The sequence below is a fragment of the Phocoena sinus genome, chromosome 1, assembly GCF_008692025.1.
Source record: "Phocoena sinus isolate mPhoSin1 chromosome 1, mPhoSin1.pri, whole genome shotgun sequence".
In the NCBI taxonomy this organism is placed as follows: Eukaryota; Metazoa; Chordata; class Mammalia; order Artiodactyla; family Phocoenidae; genus Phocoena; species Phocoena sinus.
The window spans coordinates 106,640,394-106,662,995 of NC_045763.1; the positions used below are offsets into that span (position 1 = coordinate 106,640,394).

The following is a 22,602-nucleotide window of genomic DNA, read 5'->3' on the forward strand; positions in this document are numbered from 1 at the left end:
CCGGGTTCGTCACAATAGTGACGGAGTGGTCCATAGCATCATCTTTGTGCACAAACGTCAGCATATTATGCAGAAGTAAGCTGTGTTTGGAATGAAAGAAATAAGTTAGAAAGGAAGGAAGGAAAGAAAACTGATTGCTATTATCTCAAGTTCTCTCATAGCTTAAGATAAACGAAGAAAGGTTGCATTTTATTGATAAAATACATACATACCAAAGTAAGTACTCCCAAACTACTCATTTAAAGAGTAGCTCCTTAAAAATAATCCATCCATCATACGTGGTCCTAAGCCAACAAGCTCACTAGGATGTTTAAGGAAGCTGAAATTTTTCAAACTTCATCTTAAGAAGTCCAACACTGTGTGGCACCATCTCGGTGGTCCCTGGTTGTATGTGGAGGGAAGGTGGTAGGCGGGGCTGGGAGGGGCCAAGCAAGCAGGGCTGCAGCTACTTTTCTGTTCCTTAAATCTGAAAAGCTCTACTTTTATCTGTTTTATCTATGAGGGATTCACATAAGATTTTATTTGATAAGAGACTACTACTGGTCGAGTGGGAAAAGCACAGGCAAGGCTGAGTGTGAATCCTGGCACTGCCATTTACTAGCCCTCTGACTTGGGAAAATTACCAGAATAATTTATAATTACTAAATAATCTCTCAGAGCCTTTGTTTCCTGTTTTATACAATGGATAGAATAATATTCACAGGATTTTTGTGAGAAGTAAATAAGATAAAGCGTGTATAGTACATAGCAAGAAGCCTTAGCACATAACGAGCCTTAGCTAAATGTTAGTTCCTTCTCTGAAAGACACAGGGATATGCATGCATACAGGCTTAAATATACAAATATATATGTCCTATACATATGCGTAAGCCTCCGCGGACTGTTCTGTAACCTGCAGCCACGCAACAGGTATACTGAGAAAGGATCTGGGGGTCAGCAGCCTCACCCTCTTCATAATTTCCTGGCTGTGGCTGCCATAAGACTTGCTAGCGTAAATGCTCAGCATTTATCGACTGTTCCTCCTCTATATTTTTAGCAGTTACCATCAGTAGTTTCCATCAGCTACGCAAAGAGATTTCCAAATTGAAATAATTATTGTTTTGAATGAGCTAAGTCAGTTCACAAGGAAAAAATCAACCTAAAAAGCATTTTAAACAAATGGACTCATAGACTAAGCTTAAAAGGAGCTTTAGAGTAGATCCACGCAACAACCTTATTTAAGAAAAGCACAGAGAGATGAGGTAGCCTGATCAAACTGGCACAGTTAGCAACTAGTAAAATTCCCAGATGGCCACAGCAGCTCCTGATAGCTTTCCAGGCTGAGTAGCTCATGTTGCACGTTGGATGAACAATACAAGGCAGAGAAAAGCTAAGGGAAAAGTCACTGGGAACATTACCCCAGCTTAATGCCAGTAAGATCACAGAAACCTATAATAACATTATAATTGCAAAATATGGAGTTAAATGCCAACAGTAAATTTTACCATCCTAATTCCATAATTAATTAGCTTTTACTTAAAGGTAAAATATGTTTTTACTTTTTTCCCATATGTTTAAAATAAGGTCTTTTACTTTTTTTCCGTATGTTTAAAATAAGGTCTTAACACCTGCCTTAAAGCCTTGTTGTGAACAGTATCTCTGCTGGAGTATTCTTGCCGAAATCCATAACCTCAGTCTAATCATGAGAAAACATCAGACAAACCCAAATTGAGAGACATTCTATAAAATAATTGACCAATTCTCTTCAAAAAGGCCAAGGTCATGAAAGACTGAGGAATTGCCATAGATTGGAGGAGACGTGACAACTAAATGCAATATGGGATCCCAGATTTCATCATAAACCAGGAGGAGACTAGTGGAAAAACTTGTGAAATTTGAAATTCTCCCAAGTTAATTTCTTGGCTTTGATAATTGTATTATATTGTGCAAGAAGAAGCTGCTTGGTGAAGGGTATACAGGAATACTCTGTACTAATTTTGCAATTTTGTGTATCTCAAATTATTTTAAAATTAAAAAGTGCTAAAAAAAGAGAGCAATTTTTTAAAAAGCCTTGTTGTGAGAACTAAATACAAGATAAAAAATTTAATACATTGCCTATTTTTTTGCAGGCACAATTCCTTCATTGAATGGCTACATTTAGCGGCCATAAACAGTAGAAACAGTATGTTAATACTGGCCAAACCCAGGTTGGGACAGCTAATAATGAAGTGTGTCGTCCAACTGTGATAAAAATGTGGACACTTTACACTGCACCTGAATGATTACAAATATTCTTGCAAAAGTCTTCTAATCATCAATATTTCACTCTTTGCACAATACAATCATGAGTTAGTGCTTAAAGAAGTCTGGATTCCGTGTTTGGTCAATGATGACAGGCTTAAATTTACATAACGCCATTATCGTTTAAACATAACATGTCAGATCTTCATTCCTCTGACTCTGTGACTACTCTCGTCTTGTCAGACCTCAGCGGTTTTCTGTGAGGTAACACCTGGCAAAATAAATCACTTTCATATAAATTGTAGACATCTCATAATGAGTATGCCTTGATACACTTTTATTTCTGTTTTCTCTCTAGTTTTTATTTTAAACTTGATTCTACATTTAGCCTTGAGGGGCAAAAGCCTGCTCTTGAGATAACTAAAGGTCCCCAATGCCAAGCTTATTACCCAAGATTTTGCTTTTTTAAGGAAACATTAAAACAACCTAGAAATTGCGTTACTCTAGCAAAGTACTGCTGTGGCTCATACGCTTTTGCTTTTCACCTCAGGGAGTAACTGGTGCAGCCAAAACTAATAACAAGCAAATTGCTATTTGTTAGTTTTTGATAGAATCACTCATGTGATAAATATACATTTCTTTCCACCCCTGCAAAATAATTTTTGTTTTCTACAAAGGTTATGAGATATCATAAAAATGTCTAATGCATCTGGTTTAAGGATCCAATTCTTCCTTCACATATTTCTGCATCTGTTCACAAAATCTCTTTGACTTCAAAGGAAGCTTTTCAAGAGAAAAAGAAGATACATACAGGAAAAATGGCCATAAATTTTTAGTTTTCCAAAGCCATTTTAATAACTTTTCTAAGGCCATTTTAATAACAGCACTGTGGGAAAGTAAATATCACTCTCAGAGAGCTACAATATCACAGATGATATAATGACTATACATTTATCTGAAGATTTATGTTTTAGAACTTTATTCTGGGTCTGAAAGTGATATACCTTCAACTTAGAACATGTGAAAAATACAGCAAGCTTAAAGAAGAAAACTTAAATCACTTTTAATCCACTATTTAGGAAAACCAAAGAGAAACAAAAAATGTTAAGAATAGTTGTTTCCTTCCAGTCTTTTTTTCTCTTGTACATATATTTATATAAATATTTATTTGCAAATCCAATATTATAATTACACTATGAATGCAATTTTATATCTTTTCTCAATTGGTCTTTCAAAAGACTGCACTAGTCTTTCAAACCATCATTTTTAATGACTGAAAATTATAGGGGGTGGGGGAGGGATAAATTAGGAGTTTGGGATTGCAGATACGAACTACTATATATAAAATAGATAAACAACAGGGTCCTATTGTGTAGCACACGGCACTATACTCAATATTTTGTATTAATCTATAAGGGAAAAGAACATGAAAAGAATATATATACATATATAACTGAATCACTTTGCTGTACACCAGAAACTAACACAACATTGTAAATCAACTATACTTCAATAAAAAAAAAATTTTAATTTATATGTAGAACTATGCTTTAAGAAGTGCTCTTGCTTACATTTAATTCATATTCTACTCAAAGCTAAATTAAAGGTTTTGAAACACTAATTTGTTCTGGAAATTCTACAACTTGATACCATCTAGATTAAGAGTTGATTAAGACAACTGTATTCATAAATGCCACTGAAATAACAGTAGAGATTTAAGAATTCTATTCTTTAGCATTTATAATGATTTAATGCCCTAAACTTCCTAGGACAAGCATTAGTGGGCTGTAGTTTGTTTTTCTTTTCTTTTTGATTCTCTACTTCTTATGACATCCTCAACTCTTGAGTTTGTTACAAGAGGAAGTTTGGGTCTAAGACTTAGTTACTTTGTGGGGGGGGGACTCAAGACAGAGGGGATGTATATATATATACATAGAGTTGATTCACTTTGTTCTACAGCAGAAACTAACACAACATTGTAAAGCAATTATACTCCAATTAAAAAAAAATAAGACTTAGTTACTCTGAATCCACAGGTTCTAATATGCTACTATTAGCCATAAATATAATAACCAATTCTGGTTCTGTAGAATCCAACCTCAAACTTCAAAGAGAGGAGTATTTGATGTATTTATCTAATTTTGAATCAATTTTTACCTAACAATGCTGCCTGAAATTTCAAACATTTAAGTAGTTGTTTTGACAAATAACTTTCCAGCGTAATATCCTCTATCCTTACAAGAATCTTGTGAGGCCCGTATCAGTGAAGGACACTTAGGTACAGAAAGTTAAGTAATTTATGGGATGATTAAAACAACAAGTTGAACTTAAATCTTGTTTTTCATAATTAATCTCACTGCTTTACTTTGGCTTCACAATCATGGAGCCATAGATTTTCCAAAGCTTGAAGGAACACTGTCAATCAGTCCAACCTTTCCTCCACCCATTTTGCTAAAGAAAATAAGTCCAGCGGGATTAATTGACTTGTCATGCCACACAGCTAGCAAGTGGCAGACAAATCCCTTGACTTCTAGTTTCCTAACTTTCAGTCTAGTGCTCTAATACACCAGTTACCATACAAAATGCTCCTCACACTTACACATTATGACAATGAATATGCCAGGATGCCAGGAAATCACCTAATAGTCACAGAATCCCTAAGATCTCCCTAGTACCCAAGAGCTATCTCCCAAGAGATGTATGGCAAAGTGCCTACCACTGAGATTGCACTTGCAAGACGTTTAGTAAATGTCTGGGTGAAGTAAAAATCTGAATAAGTGAAAGAGTGTATATATATATATATATATATATATATATATATATATATACATATATATATATATATATATATGTTTGTTTTTCCCTTTTGCTATGAGGGTAAAATTCTAAATACTGACGGGACGGGTTAAAGGCCGTGTCCATGCTCTCAACACTAAAGAGTAATGGTAACAGGAGTGCTGCCAGGACAGGACGACGCCTTTGGCAGCTTGCTGAAATTCTTTCATAGAACCTTCTAGATACAGGTCTACTTCGCGGTAATGAGGAGAAATCAGAGTGGAAGATGCACTGACACTTGCTCAAGTACCGCACTGCCTGAGGGAGAACGTCAAGAGGGTGCACCTACTTAAACGGGTCGATTCCTAAGAGACATCTCTAATTTCTCCGCTGGACCCTTGGCTTGCTATTAGGGAAAGGAGAGTAAAAGCAGCAACGGGATCAAGACAAGGTGTGCAGTGCCGGAGGGACCGGACCTCTGGTATCGTATAACTTCACACACTGCTGGGCTCCCCGCGTTGCCGGGCAAGAGCGGAGGTGCGGCGATATCAGGGTGCTCAGAGGGGGAGGGGCTGAGACTAAGTGGGTAAGCGGCGGCGCGTTCCTCCCACCAGGGGCGCGTTACGTCACCGCGAATCCTTGCAACGTCGCCACGCTCCGAGTAGGAAGGCAGTCTTAGGCAAATCGACCTTAGGAACCGAAGGGTTTGGTAGTCTCCAGAGGAAACGGGAAGGGAGAAGCAAACGGAGGGAGGAAAGAGGGATGAGAAGGACCTAGCGGGATGGGAAACTAGTGGAAGAAGGGCCAGCTTCGGTTACCTGGGGAGCGGGAGCAGCTTCGGGTCCTTGATGAAGTGCCCGGATGAAGTTCCAGCACTCACGCGCCTTCCGCATTGAGTGCAGCGCCATCTTGAGAAGGGCGGAGCCGTCTAGACTTGAGTGACATCTGCTCAGAGAGGAAGTCCCAGATTCGCAGCGTTTTTTGCTTGTTGCGCATGCGCACTTGCCCTCGGGGCGGGCCTTTGTGCCAGTGCCTGGGGGCGTCCGGTCTTCGCAGAGCGGGTCGCGGGGTCAGGAACTGGGTGGGGCTTGGCTTTAGCATTTGCCCTGGAGACCTAATATTTGCGCAGGTTTCGTGAAGGGACAGTCTCCTACGAGGATATTAGTAGCAGTGTTTTTTAAACTGGAAGAAAGTCAAGTGAGTTGCCTTTCGTATCCTGGCCGTCCTGAGGCAAGCTTTTAAGAAGTTTCTCTAGGAGTGGGACCTCCCCAATCCTGTTAGAGGGCAGTAAGTGGTCTTTTGAGACCTATGTGGCCTCATTAATGCATTCTATCTGCAAACGTTTGTTGAACCCTGCCATCTGCTAGGTACTGAAGGTGCAAAGAAAGATAATCTTGCCTTCAAGTTGTGCACGGGCTAATGGGATAGCAGATAAATAAATGATGCACTGTTTGAGGTGTTAAAAGAAGCAAATGCCGGGATTGGGGAGGTGGGGTGGTTATGACTGTGGTGCTTCAGCCTGGTCCAAGGAAGGCTTCAGAAAGATGATGACACTTGATAGAAGAAACTGTTAAGAGTTTTGCCTTAAATTATGAGAAGAGTTAACATGGTACTCCTACTTCTGTTAGTGCACCCAAAAATCTGTCAGTAAAAATATAATTGGGAGAGATTCGTCAGAATTCCTTTATGTGTTTTGTTGTATTTATTCATTAGGAAGAGGTAGGAGATAAATGCAGTAAGGGTGCTGTTACTCTTAATGGAATTGAAATCTAACAAGGTAAGACAAAACATCAATTTATCAATTAAAAACATACAGTAAAAATCTCTTAAGAGTGGCACATAGTACTGGTGAAGTTCAAGCATAAGTGATGTAATACAGAAATAAGCAGGGAAGGAATTGTAGGAATGAGGACAAAACTAAGGATAAAACTAAGGAAATCAAATGCCATTCTTCAACAAAACTAATCAGTTTGGTTTTGTCTCTTTTAAATTTGAGGTGCTTGTAGTACTTCCAAATATGACACTAATTAGATAAGTCTGGACCTCAGGAGAGAGGTCTGAGCTACAAAACAGATGGTAACTGAATCCAAGGAAATCTTTTGAGACTACAAGGTACAGTTTGTGGAATAAAAGTAGTCGGATGATGGAAATTGAAAGGAGTAGCCAAATAATGTTTAAAAGCCCCCAAAATGAGGTATTACTGAAATCCAGGAAAGAGACCCTGCCAGTGGAAGTGATGATTGATCTTTTTAAAGATAGAAGGTATCTCTTGTAAACATGCAGTTTTATAAATGCCTAAATGTTTTGCACGCATATATACAGCAAAGCATTAAAATACAGTTTTTACAGATATATTAATTAGATTTGATGACCCTAGGAATTAGCAAGATTAGACTTCTGACATCCTCAGCCACCTGGATTATAAGATAAAGCCTAGCAATGATATGAGGGTTTCGACAGAAAGCTGTCACAGGGCCTGCGCACTTTATTTACTCGAGCAGTAAGTTTAGTCTTTTATCTCCGAAGACTCACCTACATGACTGATAATATTTTCATGGGAGATATTTCCAAGACACTCCCATTGAAGAAGGTATATCAGGACAGCTGTGTGTAATCACTTCGATATCTATATTTTTTAAAGTAAGTTATTTTCACAGGGAACTACTGTATAGCACAGGGAACTATACTCAATATTTTTAAATAACCTATAAGGGAAAAAATCTGAAAAAGTGGGTATATATATGTGTATAACACTGAATCACTTTGCTGCACACCTGGAACTAACACAACATTGTAAATCAACTGTACTTCAAAAAAAAAAAGTTATTTTCAATCTTAGAATAAATTGTGTTTCCCACCACAGTGGTGACCTGGTGACTCTTGAGTGTCACTCAGCCAGCATGATGATTTCTTTTGCGTTTCTTACATTTCCCTAGCACCTAGTATAGTACCTTGCACAAAGTAGGCACATCTTTTAAATCTAAATTTTATTTTGACAAAGTAAGCAATTAATTGACAGGTTGGTATGCTTTTAGCCAGAAGGGACAGCTGACAGCAGAAAAGACACTAGACCTATTAAAAGCAAGCTAGTTTTGTCTGCTTTTGCACTTTTTTACAATGGCGGTCTGAAACCTTTTGGTGTTGGCAAAAGTATCACGAAAAAGCTCACCATCATCTAAGCTCACCATCTTCTCCTCTTCTAAGAAGTGCAGTATATTCAGCATATTTTAATGAGTATTGTAAATGTTAATCCTGAATCTTCAGGAAAAGATGTTCTTCAGTGTACCTTTTAAAGAAAAAATTTGTAACTTTTGAGAAGTTTCCATATAAAATGGTTAACATTTTAAAGGTTTGTATAATGCAGGGTTAGTTTGATTACATGGGAAGTTCACTTATGGAATATTTCATTGTCCAACATTGTTGTTTAAATGAAGCACCACAGTATTTATTGGCAATATTTTACCATGGCTCTCATTTGGTAAGCCAAAGAGCTTTAGTAAAATGAGATATAAGTGTTGTATTGAAAGCAGACTTTAGATATACTTAAAATGAAAACCTTTTATTTTCGTATACTTGTAGCATGCACTGTATGTCTACATATGTTCATGCTTAGAATTTTGAACACTTGTTAAAAATTTGATTTCTCATCAACAGTTTTATTTTATAGTAAGTTCTAGTAATTTTGCTCTTTCCGTAACATTCCCTGAAAATCCCATCTTACTTGAAACAATAGATTAAAACCAGACTGGCAGTTGGAGAACGCTTTCTATTGCAACCATGTGTGTCAGAAGAAAGGATTAGGTTTCCTTGACCAAGAACATCAAGGGGAACCTCCACCTCTGCAGACACACCTCTGTTCCTCAGTAATGGAGAGTTTATATCTAGTTAGATTTAAATGGGATAAGGAAAGAGTTGAAATCCACTCTTAGCTCTGGTAGTATAATCAGCCTTCCAGTCTCAAAGTATCCAATTTTGTTTCTCTAATTTAATTCTAAGTGTCAGGTTGGTATTAGATGCTGATCAAGGTAATGGAGAGTTACCCTACACATTTATTCACTTAAAGAAGAATTTTGCAGAATGCAAAGACTAGATGGCATCTATGTTCAAAACTTACTTGAAGCACAATCCATTCACCTCTGACCTTTCATTTATATTGAATATGTTTTTCAAATACAGAGGGAGAGACTCCACAATGAAGGCAAACCTTTTGCTTCATAATCTGGGGTACAACCACAGTTCTCTGGCCATACTGTCTTATGCTGGACTCATTGTGACCTAAATCGAACTGAGGCAGAGTCTCCCTTAGAGTGAGATAGTTTCCAAGAGTCACTAAAATACATGGGAAACAAAAATAATGATTTGGAGATTGTTCTTTTACACCTTTGGCTTAATTCTAGTTCTACCCCTCATTTTATATTTGATGAAACTGGTCCAGAGATATTAAGTACCTTAATGAAAAATCACACAACAAATAAGAGCAGGAATAGGAAGGACTTTGATCTCCAGATGAGTGCTCTCCTTTAAGTGACACCACTGTAAAGCTGAAGGAGCTAAGGCTGGGGCTGGTCCAAGCAAGGAACAGTTTGACCTAAGGGCACATCCTTGTCATGCTTCAAAGTCAGAGCAACTAAATGGCTGAGTTTTAAAGGGTTGATGCTCTCATCTCTCCACCCCTAACATTAAAAGATGCTGTTTTTCCCTAGTAATTTTTGGGGAAGCGCAAATTGTAGCATCTTCTTTGTATGAGGGTAGTAATCAAGAGGCTTATGTGGTCTTTGGGAAGGCTGCTTAGGTGCTTGAAGGGTGGCATTACTATCACTTTTTTCCTGGAAGGTAAAAAAATAAAATCAAGGGAGAGGCTGGGTGATGTGGATAGCAAAGTCAAATTTTTCTCGGAGTACCTTTTTCTTAAAATTAAGGGCCAATGCCATAGTCTTTTCTAGATTCGCCTTCTTACCTTAAGGACTCTTTCCTACTCCACAACAAAGAAGACATTTTGATCAGGGTTGGGAGAAGGTGGTGAGGATGGGCAGAGCCAGAGCAGACATAAGTGAATAACTTACAGTTATTGATCTTCAGACAACTGACTCCATTACTTGTAGAATCCTTCGTGTGCGGTACCAGGAAGAAGACTGATTATATGGGGGTGTTGCAGGCCCTGGGATTCCTGTTCATTTTTCATGTTTTCTCTCCATACTCTTTTTCAAACTGCTTTTCAACATTAGAATACAGATCTTCAAAGAAGACAGAGAATTGCTGCCTTATTTAAGTATAGATCTAGAATGGAGAGCATAATTTTGGAGGAATGTAAGAGATTTTTTTCGATGTCCCCCATCCCCACTGTCTACCCGCAGTCTTAGGACATATGTTCCGTGGAGGAAATGGAGCTTAGCAATGAGCAAATTAAAGTTTAGAAGGGACATCTTACTTTGTTCTCTCTCTTTGCATGCCATATCTTTTCCAGGTGGTATGGCCCTAAAGACAAGATCCATATGTTATCTGCACACTCACGCTATTTTTAAATTACCACCCTTTGCTCTCAGCTACTTCAAAACTAGGGTGAGTAGGCTTCCTTCTTCTGGATTTATGTTTTACAAAAAGAACTATAGCAAGGTCTCCAAAAAGCTTCCTGGAGTGTCTTTAGATAAGCTCTTTTCTATTTTGTCTATGTAATCAAACTACATCAGATTCCTGCCCACTCTGTACCTGTCTGGTGTGATTCTAGGATCCTAGCTGTGACCACTGAAAGTCAGACATAATCCTTAGGTCTTGATCTTTCTAAAAACAACACCAAAAGATAGCTTAATCTCTCTAAAAACAGGGAGGGTGTTACCCTCACTGTCTCTGTCAAACCCCATCTCTAACCAGTTAGATTCTGTTGGACTTTCCAAAACTCAACTGACAGTTGCAATCAGTGATTTTTTTTTTCACTTTTTGTCCTTAATAAGTAGAACCGAGCATGAATTTGGAGAAAATTTGTATGGTGGTTCCATTACTGATCTCAGTGAACCGTTTAATCTTCATTTGCCTCTTTTCCTTGTGTAAAATGAGTAAAAAGTAGGAGGGCTAAATGACATAAATTGTAACTCTTGTGATTCTAGAAACTAGTTTTTGTCCCAGAATCTAACTGTCCCAAATCAGACTCATTTAGAAGTATAGAGATGGGTATTAGAGTCAGGATCCATATTTCAAGCATATGCCCTGACCCCATGTCCCTGGCAGATACTGACATACAGATATTGAGAACAGGCCTCACAATTTTTTCAAGACTGTGCCCCAGGCAGCTACTCTCAACCGAATAAAATTGGGCCTACTTGTCATCCTGGCATGGCAGGGTTAGGTTTACGAAAAACAGAGAATATGAACCTTTTCTCACCCAACTGTGAACATGAAGTGGTTTTTCGAAGATCACTTTTCAAAGGGTAGGTGGGAAGAGTATCTTGACCTGTTTTCATCCTCTGTAGCTACTTTAGGTAGCAGCTTGCTTACCTCCCAACTACACTGCTTTTTGTTGTTTCTCAGAAATATACTCATTATTTTGTAATTGTCAATCACAATGATTTATAGGACAGTTGCTAATCCAAGAGTTTTAGGAAGGGTTACCTAACAGATGCTGTGATCTTTAGGAGAGGAATGTAGCCACTGTCCATCCACAGCTTGGCAGGTGTGGGGAATGGGAATAGCCCTGCCTGTCTCTCCTCCCACACTCTGATCTTCTGACCTGTTGGTTCCTCTCATTTGCTGAACTCCAGGGCAAAGGAACATGATTTATCTGCTCCATAAGGGTCAGTCCTTACCCCTACTCCCCAAGAAGTACACGACAGGTTGCAAAATGGTACACAGTGCATCTGGATGGCCAAATGGAAATATTCAGTACAGAACTATCCATTTATAGAACTAGAAATATAACTGTAAAACAAAGTGAAAAAACTCCCAGTCTTCTTAGGATAACTTTTAAGCAGGCATTAAACTTGATGGAAAACCATGTTTTCATCTCTAACTTAGCAGAGTACTTGGGACATCAGAAAAGGGCTCAATAAATATTGGCAGATTGATTAAATGAACAAATGAACACCTGAGGAGAAGGAGGGAGGTGTGCAGTGGGATATTTTAAAGATAGTGCAGGGAATTAGGAAAAAAATGTAAAGCCTAAAATCAGCCCTAGAAGCATTTTTTAAATCTCTGATATATGCTTGCTTTCTTGTGGTTTGCTTTTTCCACTAACAGGCAGAATGCATAAAATATTCTGATTAGTTGAGGCTTATTACTTAGGTTCCAGCTAATGTTTTATATATAAATCTAAATTACCGCTCTTCTTCCCTTCTGCTTCTCTTTCTGTCTGGTCAAATCCCTGTGGGAGGGAGTAACATTCCTGTGGTGGGTAAAATAATTTCTATGGAAATTATTCAAAATGCAACTTCAGTAAACACTATGTGAAGATATGATTTATTTCTGGGTTCAGTCCTTGTGCTTGCGTCATCTCCCTATTTATCATCAAGTTCTCTGTTTGCTGGCATCTCTTTTTAAGGATTTGTCGATATCAGTTTTGCATCTCAGAGGATAAACTTCAGACAGGAGGGTTGAAGCAACCGGAAGCAAGAGAGGAAAGATGGTGTGAGAAGAGATTGTGTCCCAAGAGGCAATGGGTGTACTGAACTTTATTCCCAGTCCCAGCTCTGCCATAACTTGTAAAGTGACATTGAAAAGTCCTTAACCTCTCAGCTTGCTTTTTATCTGAAAAGATGGGAGTGGTTGAAGCAGATGATGTTCAAGGTTCCTTCCTGCCCTTAACTATATAAGCTTACACTCAAGCAGGTGTTACATGTTTAACCCAAAGATCTCCCAGCACTTTGGAAATACATCTACAGGCTGATAGGCTGAACTATCTTCACATTTTGACAGATGGTCCCACTGGGACCTCGGTGACTATTTAATCATTCCATTCTAAATCTGTGTAAGATCCGGAAACTGTGTCTTGAGTAGCGTGTTGGAGGAATCGAACCAAACTGACTAACTTGAAGAGTGTTGTTAGTGAGAAAATCATTAGATGATAAATCCAAAACAAAGGTGGAAAAACAAGTCTTCTGATATTATCACATGCATTGGAGTAGGGGGAGATGGCGTTTGGAAGCTGGTACCAGGGAGAGAACCTAGAGGCAGAGGAAGAACTGGAGGAGATGGGAGATCATTTAACTGTAAAGGTTGTCCAGCAAATGTGCTGTTACTTTTATTGATTCATACTATTCACTCATTCAAAAATCATTTAACGTATGCTTACTGCATGCCCATGAAACTGAAGGACTAAAAATGTAATCTTTGTGTCACTGCAGGTACCATGCAATGCTTCTTCTATGTTATCACATGTACCGCCTTCTTTTCTTGGCTCTAGTTTCTTAGTTCCCACTCTGAAACCTCAGAGACAAAGGACTTGGAAAGCCAGCATTTTTCCCTGCCTCTCTCCCACCCTTCCTTCCTACCTTCTTCCCACACTTATTGACCACCAGCTGTTAACCTGAGACTGTCTAAGTTACTGGGGAACCATGGAGGATAAAGACATGGATTCCACCATGGAGAAGCTTGAGTATTGCAGGGAAGATTTCTTATAAACTTGCTAAAATACAATAGTATAGGTGCCATTCTAGAGCATGGACATGGTAGTGTAAACTCAGGTCCCCCAGTTTCCAAAAAGTGGCAACCAGATCACTCAATATGAGTCCACAAAGCCCCTGACAGAACAAGGATGCACTTCTTGGGACATCCCTTCTGGTCGACATGCACGGCTCCCACACCAGCCCCGGCTACACCTGTCAATTCTATTGTCACTGTAGTCACCTAAATAAAAACAAAATCTACATGCCTAGGGCACAGGTCACACAAAATAGGACTGTGGTTCCTCCTCAAAGAATAACACCCCTTTAGAACTTATTTTATCCCTCTTGTCTTAGAACCACTAGGGAATCAAGGAGGGAAGGTAAAGAAGGGGGTCTCTGGCTCTGATCTTTACTGGGTTAGGAGGATCCCTCTCCCATCCTGTTGTGGCTCCGTTTGTTAATAAGTCTCTCTTCCTAGAACACTCAGCCTAGGTCTCATAGATTCTCAGACATTTCCGTTTGTCTGACACTCAACACCAGGAGGCGGTGGGGTGAAGTTTGACAACACGATGCTAATAACACACACCCATCAGGGCTTGACATTCTGTTATTTACTCATCTGGCAGAAACTTACTGGGTGTCTATCCCGTGCCAGCCACCACGCTAAGCACTAAGTACACAAAGCCGAATAAGACACTATCTGTGCTCTTCCAGATCACAATTTAATGAGGGAAACTGCAAACACAAACTATTACAGGGCAAGTGTCTTTATAGCAAGAAGATCTTTTAATTTCCTTCAAATCACACTTTAGGGACAGCCCTGGGTCCACTATTTACTATTTGGATGACCTTGGACAGGCTTCCGAAGGGTATTTGCCCCACTTTCCTCACCCAAAGATGCCAAGTTCCCCAAGTGCCCCGACAGCTCTGAGAGGAGCACTGAGCTGACTGGTGAATGGAATTTCAAATTGGAAAGAGGAGCAGGATGCTCTTAAGAGGGATAGCTACATGCGTGAAGGAAGCATGGATATGCAAATAGAAAGGCGTACAGAGGAGTGAAGATAGGGGCATAAGGTATTAACACGTCTCCCTGCATCTGTTCTTGTCCCCTTCAGTTTATTCTCAACCAGCAGCCGGAGCAACCCATTAAAATGTGTGTTATTGGGCTTCCTTGGTGGTGCAGTGGTTGAGAGTCCGCCTGCCGATGCAGGGGACACAGGTTCGTGCCCCGGTCCAGGAGGATCCCACATGCCGCAGAGCGGCTGGGCCCGCTGAGCCTGTGCGTCCAGAGCCTGTGCTCCGCAACGGGAGAGGCCACAACAGTGAGAGGCCCGCGTACCACAAAAAAAAAAAAAAACAAAAAAACAAAAAACTGTGTGTTACCGTAAATCATGGTCACTCCTCTGCTCAAACCCTCCAGTGGCTTCCCAAGTCCTTCCCAAGACCTATAAGGCCCAGATGATCTGTATTCTCCATCCCAGCCTCCCTTTCTGACTTCCTTTGCCTATTGCCTTCCTTTTACCTTGCTCTGCTCTGGACACTCTGGTCTCCTCACCAGCCCTCAATGCTTATCACCATCTAACATATTTTACTTAATTTACTTTCTCATTCTCTAGAATGTAAGCATCATAAAAAGAGGGACTTTTGTCTGTTTTATCCTGTATCTAAAATTTAGAAAGTGCATGACTAATAACATACTTGCTAAATGAATTTCTCCAGTTTGTGGCTTAGGAAACTAAGATCCAAAGAAAGAAAGTGAATGAGGTCAAAGTGCTCCTTAGAAGGAGAGTCTGGACTTAGTAAGACTTAGATCTTCTGTCTCTCTGTTCCACAGACTCTATGGTAGACAGAATAATGGGCTCCAGAGATGTCTACATCCTAAAGCCCAGAAACATATGGCAAAAGGGACTTTGCAGATGTGATGAAGTTAAGGATCTTGAGATGGGGAGATCCTTTGGATTGTTGGCTTAACTTCTGACATTCCTTCCCTCAGCCTCTTCAACTCTTAGATTTATTTATTCACTCAACCAATATTTACTATATATATATTGATAGATCTGTTTTAGCAGAAGAAAAATGAGGATATGAAAGGGTCACTTTTACATCTCTATGTAGTGTTTTTTAAGCCATGGAATTTTACTTTGGGGATTTCTAGTGTTTTTTAATTTAAAAGATAGAAAAAAAATATTTTCTGAGAGATACTCTGAGCCACACACTGTGGTAGATATTGGAGATAAAACAAAAGTCTTGCGGGGCTTCCCTGGTGGCGCAGTGGTCGGGAGTCCGCCTGCTGATGCAGGGGACACGGGTTCGTGCCCCGGTCCGGGAAGATCCCACATGCCGCGGAGCGGCTGGGCCCGTGAGCCATGGCTGCTGAGCTTGCGCGTCCGGAACCTGAGCTCCGCAACGGGAGAGGCCACAGCAGTGAGAGGCCCGCGTACAGAAAAAAAAAAAGAAAGAAAAGTCTTGAACTACACACACTTAAAGTTTTATAAGGGTGACAAGTGAACAGAGAATCAGATTGCCCCACCTCAAGCAAATGTTACCAGGGAGGGAAGCAGGGTTTCGGTGGAGGCCCAGAGGGGGGAATCCAACCCTGCCTGGAGGACAGCGTTGCAGTGGAGGGGTGGTGAGTAGAGAATCCCAAAAGTAATATCTCAGTTGAGTAGTCTGATCCTTATCAAGGTTTGCCTATCCCTGGCATCCGGTGTTTTGCTAACCAGAGCCAGCTGTTTTGTGGATGCCTTCTCCCCACTGTCCTGCTGTCCCTGCCTGGTCCCTTCACTCACTGCCTCCCATGCCCTGGCATGACACAGGCATTTTCAGCCCCTTTCCCATGAATCTGTTTAGAGCCAGCACCCTGTACAGCTCAAGAGGAGTCACAGCTCATGGTGAGATAAGGGAGGGACTTGGAAGAAAACACAATGAACGTGGACAAAGCCAACGGGGAAATATGCATGTTTTCATTTGCTTTACCCAAACAAGATGCTTTCACACCACTTTCCATAATTCAAACAGTATGTTTCTCCTTAACATACTGTGAAGATGTGGTGGCTATCTATTGTAAAGCCACATGAGACATGTTTTTCTCCCAAGATGGGGTTAGCACCCCTCCTGGTGCTTCCTTCAGCACCACGTGCGCCCATATTTTATAGAGTCTCTCATACCCTACCCCAATCCCAAGACTGTCTGTGTTCTCCTAAGGACTCCTAAGATCCTTCTAGAGCATCCACCAGCCTTGCCTGAGGTTGTATGGCACATGCCCTGCACACAGGGAATGCTCAATAAATACTTGCTTAATTGTACTGAATACTATAAAACAGTGTAGGTACTAGTTTGGGCAAATTTTGAAACATCTGAAGTCAAGCTCTCATTTTGGAAGGCTGAAAAATCATTTTCAATTTTAATATATTATTTCTAAGAAAACAAAAATGTTCCCACAATTCTCAAATTAATATTCACCAGTGACATTTTCAACTTGATTTGAGAGGCTGAGGAGGGAATGTAGGTTGCGTACATATAAAAATTATATTTTAATTGCCCTCTAACTTTTGGCTGTGTGTAAAGAAGAAACATAGGCTATATGAGGGAAAAATGCTTTGAAAACTCTAAAGTGAGTTGCAGATGTTAGTTTATGTTTTCACACAACTAAAGCAGAAACCGCCTATGCCCTCAGTCCCTTGCAGACTGAAGCAGACATCAGTGTTTGGATGGGATACAGGAATGGTGGGAGGAATGGTTACTTTTTGCACAGAGAATTCAATTGTTCTGGGCTTAGCCAGGATGCAGATGGTTTTCCATTGCTGGAATTGGTCAGGGATGGTGGGGGAAGCGCTTAGGCATGGCTTTTACTGAATTGGCAATGCAGGCCTTCAAGAAATCTTTGAACGATAACACTGTTCAGGTACCTACTTGGAGAAGTCAACTGCTTGCTTCGTTTTTTTACAAGTGACAGTGACACGTCTCAGTGCCATTTCATACCATCCCTGACTTCTCAGAAGCAGCTGGCGCCAGTTGTCTTCCCTGGCAGGGATCGCTAGCCCTGGCTTTGCGACAGTCCAGAGAGCCTGCAGTTCTCCAGGGGAATTGCAAAATACTTTTAAATATTCTAAAAATGAAATTAAATATTCATTTTATTTTAATTTACATATGCCATCCAGTACTTTTAGAAGATGTCAGTACTGTGGAATGACATGGCCAACCGTCATATGTTTCAGCTCTGAAATACAGCTGTGAGTTCTCAGAATAAGATGCTGATGGCCCTGTGTCCAGTGCTGTCCGATTTTCACCTTGGCTAGTGTGCGGGTTAACCCATATTTATCTTTCCGTGTGGCTGTAAAAAATTTTATAGGTCCAAGATGGTCAGATATTATTTCATAAAGCCTTATTCTAGTGAGTTCTAGTAATTCTTAATGTTTCTCAAATAATCGTCAAATCTTCTCCAATAACAAAATAACTAAGCACATTTTACAATTGTATTGTAATTTTTGGTATGAGAAAACTATTTCCTGGTCTCCAGAGTATAGAAAGTAAACATATAACAAACAATTAGGAATGTTAGAATCATGGTCGGGGGGGCAGACATTCTGTGCATCTCCATCCCAAGCTCTCCACCTCAGATTTCTTGCTCTTTTTTACTTTTTGCTTAAGCTTATCTTGGTGTGTTGCCTGGGAGTTTAGATGTTTTATTATAACACAAAAAAATTACATGAGACAAAGCCCAACTTGCTTTTCTTTTCCCTTCCAGTCCTACTATAATTTAGACAAAACTCAGCCATTTTCTTCCATTATGTAGAATGGCTACTGAAAAGGAAAGATGTAGAAAAAAGAAAACTTTCAGGAAACAGTGAGAAACAAATGCATCATGATCTACTTAACAGAGAACTGTGGGTAAGAGTCATGCACAAGAACATGGAAATGGCTTCTTGAAAATATCTTTTTTTTCAATTTTAAAAGGAATGCATGCACATGGTAAACAAAAATAATTCAAATTGTAAGGAAAATACAAAACAAGAAGTAAAAATTCTCTTCTCCAATATCCTATCCCAGATCCTGAATCCTGCTGCCCAAAGAAGAACTGTTAGTCGTTTGTTATGCATCCTTCCGGAAGTATTCTGTGCATATGACAAAGATGTCACAAAACCCGCATGCTTTTCTTCCCTACAAGCTCTACAACTTCATTTTTTCCCTTATTGTGTCATGAGCATCTTAACGTGTCAGCAAATGTTTATAACTCAGTTTTAAAGAAAATGATATGCTTCATAGTATTCCATTAAATGAGAGTATCGTTATTTGTTTATACGATCTCTTTTTGGTAGACATTTTGGATTGCTTTTAGATCATTACTATTTCAAACATCACTTCAGTGAACACTTTTGTAAATAAGTATTTGTACACATGACAAAATAATATCTACAGGGTTAATTTCCAAAAGTGAATTCTGAGGTTATGTGTATTTGCATCTTGAAAACTATCTCCTCATTTATCTCCAAAGATGTTAACCTATATGTACACACAGCAACAGTGCATGAGAGTGCGTTTCCCACCTGCTCTCATCACTAGAAATTTGTTTTTAGAAATAACTATATAAACACTATCATAGGTTACATCTGGGGTTCAAGAAAGGACTTTTACTTTTTGCTTTCATAGACATCTGAACTATGTAAGTTTAATACAGTGATGATGTTTTCTTTTGTAATTAAAAAAGATTAAAGATTCAGAACACTTGGTTGTAACTGTTTGGCGATAAAATTTCACTTGTAAAGTAAAGCCCAGAATATGAGACCATTCTCAAAAGAAGACCATGGGAGGGAGCAGTCAGAGGCAGAGTTCTGTTTGATACGAGCAGACTGATGGAGGGGAAGGGAATACACCTTATAAGCTACTCACCTGTGAGAACTACAGGACGTAACTCTGTGGTATCAAGATGTAGGAGCCCAGAGATAGCTGTAAATCTCTTGCAATGTTACTATCTTTCCCATGAGGTCATAATCCCTGGAATGAGGGCTTATTTTTACAAGCTACACCTATAATGCAAAGGACAAGTCTAAGGACAATACAATCTATGCTTCTCATTTTAAGTTTTTTGGGAATAGAGTCTGCTCAGTTCCTCTTTTCCTCACATAGACTGGAAAACTTGGATCTATCCCCAGCTTTACAAATTTTCTTTAGTTTAGAAAATCCACATGTCCCACTCTTAGAATCATTACTGTAGTAGAAGAGTTTGTGTTTTTTTTTTTTTTCAGGGCAAGAATTCTTTGTAGAACAGTATCCAGATTCAGGGTAAAATATCTGAGTCATAACAATTTAAAGCCCAATCTGGTCTGCTACCAAAGATGTTTCTACAACATCAAGTATCTCATATGCAATTGATAAATAAGAAAATAACGTGGAATTTGTAGAACTCAAACTTGATTTTCCTAGGGAAGGAGAGCTAGAATAGCTGGAATAAAATTATAACCTTCAGTATGAAAGAAAAAAAATTTAGTGTGGCTACTGCTAAGCAATAGTTCTTTCAGCTGTATTTTAAGAAATTTAAAAATAAGTGCTTGATTGCTGGTGGTAGTACAAAATTGTATAAACCAATGAAGTGGCATTTAACAGCACCTAGCATTTAGTCTTGATTTTAGGCCAAATAGTGTCCCCTCCCAAATTCATATATTAACGTTCTTACCCCCAGTACTTCAGAATGTGACTGTATTTGCAGAAAGGACCTTTAAAGAGGTAATTAAGGCAAAATGAGGTTCTATAGGTGCACCCCAATCCGATACAACTGGTATCTTTGTAAGAAGAGGAGATTAGGACACAGACAACAAACAGAAAGAGGGAAGACCATGTGAGCACACAGCAAGAAAGTGGCTATCTGCAAGCCAAGGAGAGAGGCCTCAGAATAAACCAAACTTATGGAAACCTTGATGTTGGATTTCTAGCCTCCAGAACTGTGAAAAAATTAATTTCTGTTGTTTAAGCTACCTAGTCTGTAGTATTTTTTTATGGCAGCCCTAGCAAACTAATACACTCTTGGATGTATACTCTGGAGATATACTGCCACAAAAAAAGAAACAATATATAATTAAAATTATTCATTGTGATAATATCTATTATAGCAAAAAAAAATGGAAACATCATAATTTCCTTCCACAAGAGACTGGTAAGCTATGGTATATCCATACAATGGAGTATGATGCAGCCATAAAGGACAGTGAGGAAGACCTCTGTGAACTGGTATGAAGTGATTTCCAGGATATACTCTTAAGTGAAACAAACAAAAAAATCAAGATGTATCTGAGTATATGTAGTATATTACGTTTTGTGTTAGAAGAAAGGAGAAATAAAAATATGTGTATTTGCTTATTTTTGCACAAAACAGACACGGAGGAAAGATTTTAAAAAATGGCAATGGTACTTGATATAGGGTAAGGGGTAGGTAATGAGCTCAATAAGATAGGGATGGGGAGTGTGATATCCCTGAGTATATATTTCATGTAGTTTGAATTTTTAAATTACATAGGTGTTTTACAAATTCAAAAATAAATTAATTTGAAAAGATTGAAAGTCTTATTTGCAAGGCAGAAATAGAGACACAAATGTAGAGAATAGATGTATGGATACCAGGGGGGAAGGGGGAGGGGTGGGAAGAATTGGGAGACTGGGATTGACACCTATACATTGTTGATACTATGTATAAAATAGACAACTGATGGGAACATACTGTATAGCACAGGGAACTCTACCTAATGCACTGTGCTAAACTAAGTGGGAGGGAAGTCCAAAATGGAGGGGACATCTGTATGTGTATGGCTGATTCATTTTGTTGTGCAGTGGAGGCTAACACAACATTGTTAAACAACCACACTCCAATACAAATTAATAAAAAAAGAAAAGCCTGAAAGAAGTTAACCCTAAAATTGAATACCATCAGAAAAAAAAATAAACCTGTTTATCAAGTTGATAAACATAACCATGCAGCTAAAAAGAACTAAGGTAACTTTTGAACACAGTAACCTGAATGGGATGCAGTCTAAAGATCTTTAACAAAATCTGGAACTTAGTAGGTTTGTTGTTAGCATTGGTATTGGAGTACTGAAATAATTTTATTTGCATTGTAGGACAGAGCAAGAAAAAAGTGTAGAGATACTTGGGAACTCGAAATATGCAGTGAAGAAAGATAAGAAAGAACCCTGAAATTGGAGGACACCGTTATGAACTCTGTGTCTAGCACACCTAGAAATTAGGTCTTAGTTTCTAAATACCATTTGTCAAAAAACAACAAGGCTTCTTGGGCCGTTGGTCAGGTCTAGGTTTGGAGCAGGGAAAGCATAAGATAACCCCAGAATATATAGTACCAGAAATCAAGGGAGTGCTCAAAGACTAAAAATTACATGTCTGAAGGACACAGACGAGGTCTTGAAGGGACTGCTAATGGCCACAGTTGAGACAATTTGAGCATCCCAAAGAATAACATACAACACATTAATATAGTAATGTAACACATTGAATTTTTAAAAATCCTTATGTCCATAGTGATACTACAAAAAAGCAAGGCAGGAGGTGGGAGGAAAGTTATATAGAAGGGATGATAAAAGTACAAATTTATCATTTTGCAACCATCAGTGCAATAATTGAATCAGGTGAAGCTCATCAATGGTGGATGTTAACTAGACTTATTGTGAGGATCATTTCGGTATATATACATACATCAAATCATTGTTTTGTACCTCAGAAACTAATATAATGTTGTATGTCAGTTATATCTCAATTTTAAAAATAGACAAAAAAAGATCACCAATGGTAAACTGTTATTGGAGAGCAGAGTATCCATACAACTCAAAATATCACATCACAGATTGCTTATTAATTACAAAGGGAAAAAGATATCTTTACAATGAAGAAATTCAGCAAATGCCTCTTAACCAAATGATTAAACTTACCATGCCCAATGGGACAAATGACATTAGGTATATCTACCATGCTATAGTGGGAAGTGTATATCACCTATGTAGGATACATGCCAAAA

General features: G+C 39.0%; 1 protein-coding gene across 2 annotated transcripts in view; it reads right to left on the bottom strand.

The window, feature by feature from the left end:
- Positions 1–5,940, bottom strand: part of WARS2 (tryptophanyl tRNA synthetase 2, mitochondrial) — an 87,403-nt gene extending 81,463 nt beyond the window's left edge. The window contains exon 1 of one of the 2 annotated variants that reach the window (XR_004346080.1): positions 5,814–5,919. Coding sequence is in view for 1 of the 2 variants with exons in the window: in XM_032607382.1 (XP_032463273.1) it covers positions 5,814–5,903 (90 nt within the window). In the remaining variant the exon portion in view is untranslated. Of the gene's footprint in view, positions 1–5,813 lie in introns of both variants that reach the window. The other variant, XM_032607382.1, reaches the window with a different exon arrangement.
- Between the last annotated feature and the right edge of the window lie 16,662 nt (positions 5,941–22,602).